A 7953-nucleotide genomic window follows, 5' to 3' on the forward strand; every position below is an offset into this window, starting at 1 on the left:
ATTTATATGTTTGTCCTGGATGGGGTTCCTGGGGTTTGTGGTGTTGTCATTTTCCTGTTCGTTTTTCTGAGGGGTTGTTAGATGGTATCTAGATCTATGTGTTTGTTGGAGTGCCAGGCCTCTAGGAATTCTCTGACAGGTCTTTGCTTAGCCTGTCCCAGGATAGATGTGTTAACCCAGTCGAAATGGTGGGTTTTTTTTTCATTCGTGTGTAGGGCTACAAGGGTGAGAGGGTCGTGTCTTTTTTGTGGCTAGCTGGTGTTCGTGTATCCTGGTGGCCTAACTTTCTTCCTGTTTGTTCTACATAGTGTTTGTTGCAGTCCTTGCATGGAATTTTTGTAGATGACGTTGGTTTTGTCCATGGGTTGTACTGGGTCTTTTTAAGTTGTTAGTTTTTGTTTGAGAGTGTTGATGGGTTTGTGTGCTACTAGGATTCCGATGGGTCTCAGTAGTCTTGCTGTCATTTCTGAAACTTCTTTGATGTATGGTAAGGTGGTTAGGGTTTCTGGCTGTGTACAACCCATGGACAAAACGAACGTCATCTACAAAAATTCCATGCAAGGACTGCCACAAACACTACGTAGGACAAAACCGGAAGAAAGTTAGCCACCAGGATACACGAACACCAACTAGCCACAAAAAAGACACGACCCTCTCTCCCTTGTAGCCCTACACACGGATGAAAAAAAAACCCATTTCGACTGGGACAACACATCTGTCCTGGGACAGGCTAAGCAAAGACATGCCAGAGAATTCCTAGAGGCCTGGCACTCCAACCACAACGCCACAAAACAAGCACATAGATCTAGATACCATCTATCAACCCCTCAGAAAAACGAACAGGAAATGACATCACCAGGAACCCCATCCAGGAGAAAGATATAAATAGAAAGCAGGAGACAACAGCTTCGCTTCACTTGGAGGTCGCCACTGATGATGTTACCTAGCCAGGTAATGAAACATCTGGATATCAAACCTACAGCTCAGCGAGCAAACCTACACCCTAAACCTCAACCTGAGCTACAAAACCGTCACAAACCTTGCATCAAATGGTCTGCTGCACAGTTCAATCCAGTTTTAACGATTAGTCATTTTGTTTGGGATTTTGCATAAATGGAAAGCTGATCTTTGCCACTGAAAAAGAAAATATAGGAGAGATTTAACCTTCACAAGGGGAGAGTGGTAAAATGAAAAGAATGAATTCCCTCTGGCTGCTCTTGCTGACTTGGTGTATGGTTGCTTTGAGAGTCATCGGTAAAAATCTGGGAGTAAGTTGTTAGCTGTGTACACTGTTATGTGGAGACCAAGGAGTCACTGAAATAAAATGTAGCAAGGAAAGAGTCTCTTTAGTTGCATGAAAGTGAGAGAGTTAATTTTGAGAGAAGCCTAATTATTTGAGACAATGATTTGCTGTGTCAGTCTTAGCCTTTATTAAAAGACAAATTTGCTGAGAATGATGTTAATGATATTCTGTGTCTACTATAATGATACTGTGTCTACCATGCTTATTCATAATGATTATGAAGGAAGCACATTCTCATTGACTTGCATATAATTTGGAATGGAATGGAGGAGTAACCACGAAGTGTTTTCTTTTTGTGGTGCATATGTTTTTAGGTTCAGGGACAGGAGTGCCATTCCACTGGCATGGAGCAGGATATTCTGAAGTTATTTATGGAAGGAAGGTGAGAATTTTTATGATTTGCAACTTATACAAGCATTAAACAGCAAAAACTATTCAGACAACTGTTCCTCTGTCAGTATTTTGAAGGATGTATCCAGTTTAATTTCAATATTTCTCTGTAGCCCAGCACGTTTTTCCTTTTCAAGTACACATCCAGTTCCCTTTTACAGTTACAATTGAATCTGATTCCAGCATACTTTGAAACAGCATTTCCCCAACTCTTTAGAAAGGCAAGTGACAGATGTAGTTTATTATAGAGAGGTGTGAGTGGTTGTATTTGAAGAAGAGAAATAAAGGTTGGGAGCATGAACTCAGTGGAAAGATGCTGAAAGGTGTGAAGGAACAAAGAAGCCTGGAGTTTTAAATATATAAGTTCTTGCAAGTTCCTGCAAAAGTATGTGACATCAGCTTTAAAAGAAAAACTAATAGCATTTTGGGTTTTACATAAGATCAGAGGTTTTAACAAATTTTGTGCAAGGCACTGATAAAGGTGCAGGAAGAGAAGTTTATGGAGTTTTCAGTATCCATTATAGAAGAAGATTAAAGTTATAGTATGCACAGCATGGTTTCAGAAAGATAATGTCAGGGTTATCATACTTACTTACATTAGATTAAAATTGTGAAAGGTGTTAATGTAGTGAATTGGGAAAGAAGATTCCATCTAGTTCAGGAGATAGTGATAAGGAATCATGTGAAATTCACTTTGCTCAGTGTTGTCTGACTATGGAATGCAACAGGGAGCACTAAAGGCAAGGATGACTAGCTTCTAGATTAAAAATAAACTGAGGAATATAGTAAGCTATGGAGAGTGTTGGGATTTAGTTTATCTGATAAAGCAGTAGTACAGATTATCTGTAAATTTTTATGGTTCTAACTTATGTAAAAAAAATCAGAAGTTAACTAAAAGCAAAGCACTGTGAATGCTAAGGATCTAAAATAAAAACAGTGTTGGAGAAACTCTGGCAGAATCTGTGGCTAGAAAAAGGAAGTTAAGGGTTCATGTCTAATATGTCTCTTTGGAATTGAAAATTTACTTTTGAAATGAATGGAATCTCATTGCATAATGAGCACAGAATTAAGAAATATATATTAAAGAAGAAAAAATTAAATATCTGACATATATGCCTAGAATTTAAATTCCTGGAACTCTCAAACTGGAGTTGGTAGAATTAATAAATGTATAAAATGGGAGCGAATAATTAAATAAATTATTTTAGTTAATTTAGAAATGCAGTGAGGGTGGTTGGACAGGTGATGTGTCACAGCTGTAACACGTGGGAGCTCCTGGACACCAGTATGAACAGGGTCAAACACATCTACAGTAAGTTAACGCCTTGAACATCTTCAGCTCAGACTTCATGAGCTGGAGAGCATACTGCAGATAGGTCAGGTAGAGGACAGGTCACTGGGAATATTTTGAGGCAGCAAAGGGTCTTCTGATTTAGTCAGTGGTTAGGGGAAAAGAGTATGGAAGCACGTAAGGAGATTGAGGTCAGGAGTTCAGGAACCTCAGCCTTTGTAACTGTCCTAAAGGTTTGTGGTTCTTTCTGCTGCTTTAGATGAGGATGATTGGGTGACCATGGTACAAGAAGCCATTCAAGTTGGGGAGAGAAAAGGAATGTAGTGATAGTAGGGGACAGTATAATGAGGCATATTGATAACTTCATTGTAGCCAAGAACTCGGATCCGGCAGCTGTCAGGGTTCAGGACTTCTGCTCAGGGCTGGGTAGGAACTTTGAGTGGGAGAGGATCCAACTGTCACAGTCCATGTACATAGCAGTGGCATAGACAAGGTTCAGCATTGATAGAATGGAGAGCTGGGCACCAAATTGAACAGCAAAATCTCAAATATCATAATCTTCGGATTATCTCATGAGCCACATGTTTATTAGTACAGGGCACATAAGATGAGTCAACTGAATATGTAACTGAACAACTTGTGAAGTGGGTTCTGGCGTTGGGACTTGGCAAATTGGAAGTTGCAGTATGGGTATAATCTGCACCTGAACCAATGTTCTATCAACTCAGATGACTAGAGAAGTAAATGGGGCATAAAATAAACAGTGTGAGTGAAGAATGAAGCTTAGGTAGATATAGCAAGTTAAGAAATAAAGAAAGGAGAGTAAAATAATGATGTAGGAAATGATGATCAGAAAATCACAGGAAAGGACAAAGAGAATGAACCTAAGAATACACCAACAGTTGAGACTAGATTTATAAAGGTAACAAAAAGATAAAAGGTAGTAGTGCACATTGTAGTAAATAAAGATAATCTAATAACTTTTACTGAAATGTGGCTGTGATGGAGAGGATTGAATATTGAAGGATATATAACATTCAAGGAGAATAGAAAGCTAGGTAAAGGTGGGACTGTTAATCAAGGATGGTATTGATGCAATCAAATGTAGAATTGGTTGGGTGGAGATGAGCAATAGTAAGGGAAGAAGTCACTTTGAGTAACAGTAATCCTGTATATGACGAAGAATACAAAAACAAATATCAAGTAAATGATAGCAATAATCATGAGTGGCTTTGATCTACATGTGAACGTAAATTGTAGCCTTGATGGGTAGATCATAGAGTGCTTTTCAGATTTTTGGAGCAAAGCATTCTGGAACTAGCAGACATTAGGTTATACTAGAATTAGATTGGGTAATGTGACAAGATTAATTAGCGATCTCAATAGCAAATGCATACCTGATAGCAATGACCACAGTATGATTACATTTTGAATCGAGCTTGGAAAAGGGAAGAGTGGGTCTAAGACTATTGCTTCAAATTTAGAAAATGGCAACTACGTGGAAATGGAAGCTGATCTGTCTAAAGTGAACTGGAATACCAGCTTAGGGAATAGACCAGACGAGTAGCAGTGGCAGACATTTAAGGGATATTTCAGAGTAAGTATATTCCTGCTATAAAGAACAATTCCAATGGAAGAACCACCATTTGTGAATAATTAACTAAGTTAGGGAAAGCATTAAACTTAAGGAGAAATAATTGCATGGCAGGCGAGGTGATCGGACAGAATATAAAGAACAGCAGAGAATGCCAAAAAGAAGAAAGAAAATAGAATATGATAGGAAAGAAGCTAGAAGTGTAAATGGATTTCCAGAGCTCTATATGTATTTGAAAAGAAAAAGAGTAAGGGTAGTGAATTTTGGTCTACTAGAGTGAGAATCATGAGTCAATAGTAGATACTAAAGAAATGAGCAAATACTTTGCTTCTGTCTTCACCGTAGAGGATACAAAGGTCATCCTCCAAGTGAAGCGAAGCTGTTGTCTCCTGCTTTCTATTTATATCTTTCTCCTGGATGGCATGGACAAAACCAATGTCATCTACAAAATTCCATGCAAGGACTACATAGAACAAACAGGAAGAAAGTTAGCCACCAGGATACGCGAACACCAGCTAGCCACAAAAAGGCACGACCCTCTCTCCCTTGTAGCCCTACACACGGATGAAAGAAAACCACCATTTCGACTGGGACAGGCTATGCAAAGACATGCCAGAGAATTCCTAGAGGCCTGGCACTCCAACCACAACGCCATAAACAAATGCATAGATCTAGATGCCATCTGTCAACCACTCAGAAAACGAACAGGAAATGACATCACCACAAACCCCAGGAACCCCATCCAGGAGGTCGCCACTGATGTTACCTAGCCAGGTAATGAAACGTCTGGATATCAAACCTAAAGCTCAGCGAGCAAACCTACACCCTAAACCTCAACCTGAGCTACAAACCTTGCATAAATACTTAATTTATTGAGGAATGGTGTTTGGAGCATTGGATAGTGAGAAGGAAAGATGTAAAAGTGCAAAAATAATACCATCTGCAATGATGTGAATTTGCAATGTGAGAGTGATGAGGTGGTGGAGGGGTATTAAGGGAATAGTTCCTAAATAATCATTAAAGGGTGTGTTTGGTAACGTCTTTGTGATTGAAATTATGGAGGATGTTCTTTGGGAATTCACAACCTTATCATGGTTCTGGGCAGGAGAGAAAGGGGTTGGATGTTGGTTGTGGGAGTCTCCATTTGAGGAAAAAGGGAGACTGTTGGAAGCACTGTATGGAGGGTAACATCATGAGAACAAATGTGACAGAGACAGAAACAGAATGAAATGGACTTCTTACAAGAAGCCTGGTGTTAGATGTAGTCAAGGTTTGTAATTAACAATAGACAGCCAATCGCTACAAAAGCAGTCAGATGTTGAGGAACAGAAAAATCAGAAATGGACCAGATGAAGGTTTACATTTGTCCCTTTGACCTTTCCCGAACCTAATGGAGTTTCCCTTGTTCTTACTTTCCACTGCAACAGCTGATTGTGTTTTTGAGGCTCAGACATTGTTTCCAACCTTTGCTCTCAGAATTCTGCTATTTATTCTGCTTTTCCACACTGGAGCGGCCAAATGCAAATTGGGTGAGGGCTGAGCTGAACAATTGCAACTCTTCCCCCATTTTGTTCTGAACTTACTCACGAGGGGAAGAATTCTGCTATTTATGGTACCTTTGTACTGATCTGTTTTTGTGACAACCTAGTAGGTTAAATAGACTGCAGCAGTTGTCAGTGGGTATGCTGAAATGAGTATATTTTAGACCTTGGTAATGAAATATACTTGAGTGCATATTTATAAGTATTCTAAATCTGGGTCAATTCATTTGTTCCAATTTCATTTTAAATATTTTGGACAGCGCTGGTTTCTTTACCCACCAGAGAAAACGCCAGAGTTTCACCCAAGTGGACCACACTCTCCTGGATATTTGATACATATCTGTATTTGTCAGAAGTGGACAAACCCCTGGTGTGCACCATTCACCCCGGCGAGGTGAGCCAAAACCCTGTCCATTTTATACAATCTGCAATAGCCAAGGAGGCCAACAAAAACTCGTATTTACAACAGAGCCTTCAAGTAGTTCACCAGTGATCCCAGTATGGAGGGATTGCTTTGAGCAAAAGTTGAACAGGTTGCAACTCTACTCACTAGAATTTAGCAGAATGAGAGGTCCTCTCATTAAAACGTACAGGATTCTTAACCAGTAAATGCAGAGAGGATGTTTCCCCTCATGAGAGTGTCTAGGACCAGAAGGCAGAGCATCAGAGTAAAGGGATGCCAATTTAAGACTGCAATGAAGAGGAATTTATTCTGAAGGCTGATTCTTTGGAACTCCTTGAAGCTGTCAGGGCCAGAATCCCCTCGTATATTTAAGGCTGAGATAGGCAGATTCTTGATCAGTAATGGGTTGGAGCAGTTCAGGGGGTTCAATGGCCCACTCCTGTAGTCTTACATTTAAGAGCAATAATGGGCATCAAATCAGATATTAAGAGGGGTGACCAAAATATATCCTAAGGTGTTAAAAAATGGCTAAGGAAACAATTCCAAAGTATGGGCTCAGGAATGAAAAGGTAGGTATTGGTCTTGCGTGTGATGCTTCCAGTTAAATAACTTCTTAACACAGTCTGTTAAAGTAATTTTATTTTGCAGTATGTGGGTGAGATGTAGGATTTCGCTGATTGCAAGACTATTTTGCACTGCATGTAGAGCCTACCTCATTTATCGTGTCATGTTTTACCTCCACTGAGACTTTTTAATATTAATTGAAACTTGTTCTTTCCTTTGTAGGTGTTGTATTTTCCAGATCGTTGGTGGCATGCAACCCTTAATATCGTTGTGGTTCTGTTCGCCGAGCTGGAAATTTTTGTTGTAAACGTTTCGTCCCCTGGCTAGGTGACATCCTCAGTGCTTGGGAGCCTCCTGTGAGGCTCCAGGTCGATGTGTTTGTTGATGGAGTTTGTGGATGAGTGCCATGCTTCTAGGAATTCCCTGGCTGTTCTTTGTTTGGCTTGCCCTATAATGGTAGTGTTGTCCCAGTCGAATTCATATTGCTTGTTGTCTGCATGTGTGGCTACTAAGGATAGCTGGTCGTGGCATTTCGTGGCTAGTTGACGTTCATGGATGCGGATCGTTAGCTGTCTTCCTATAGTGTTTTGTGCAGTCCTTGCATGGGATTTTGTACACTACATTAGTTTTGCTCATGCTGGGTATCGGGTCCTACGTTCTGGTGAGTTGTTGTCTGAGGGTGGCTGTTGGTTTGTGTGCTGTTATAAGTCCTAGTGGTCGCAGTAGTCTGGCTGTCAGTTCTGAAATGCTCCAGATGTATGGTAGTGTGGCTCGACCTTTGGGTTGCGGCATGTCCTCGTTCCATTGTCTTTCTCTTAGGCATCTGTTGATGAAATTGCGCGGGTATCCGTTTTTAGCGAATACCTT

General features: G+C 40.2%; 1 protein-coding gene across 1 annotated transcript in view; it reads left to right on the plus strand.

Moving 5' to 3' along the window:
- The window catches only part of jmjd8 (jumonji domain containing 8), a 27855-nt gene that overhangs the window by 16818 nt on the left and 3084 nt on the right, over window positions 1-7953 (plus strand). Inside the window, 4 exon segments of the mRNA XM_043711091.1 lie at window positions 1618-1685; window positions 6380-6425; window positions 6428-6513; window positions 7309-7409. Of these exon segments, the coding sequence (XP_043567026.1) occupies window positions 1618-1685; window positions 6380-6425; window positions 6428-6513; window positions 7309-7409 (301 nt within the window).

The sequence above is a fragment of the Chiloscyllium plagiosum genome, chromosome 21 (assembly GCF_004010195.1).
Source record: "Chiloscyllium plagiosum isolate BGI_BamShark_2017 chromosome 21, ASM401019v2, whole genome shotgun sequence".
In the NCBI taxonomy this organism is placed as follows: Eukaryota; Metazoa; Chordata; class Chondrichthyes; order Orectolobiformes; family Hemiscylliidae; genus Chiloscyllium; species Chiloscyllium plagiosum.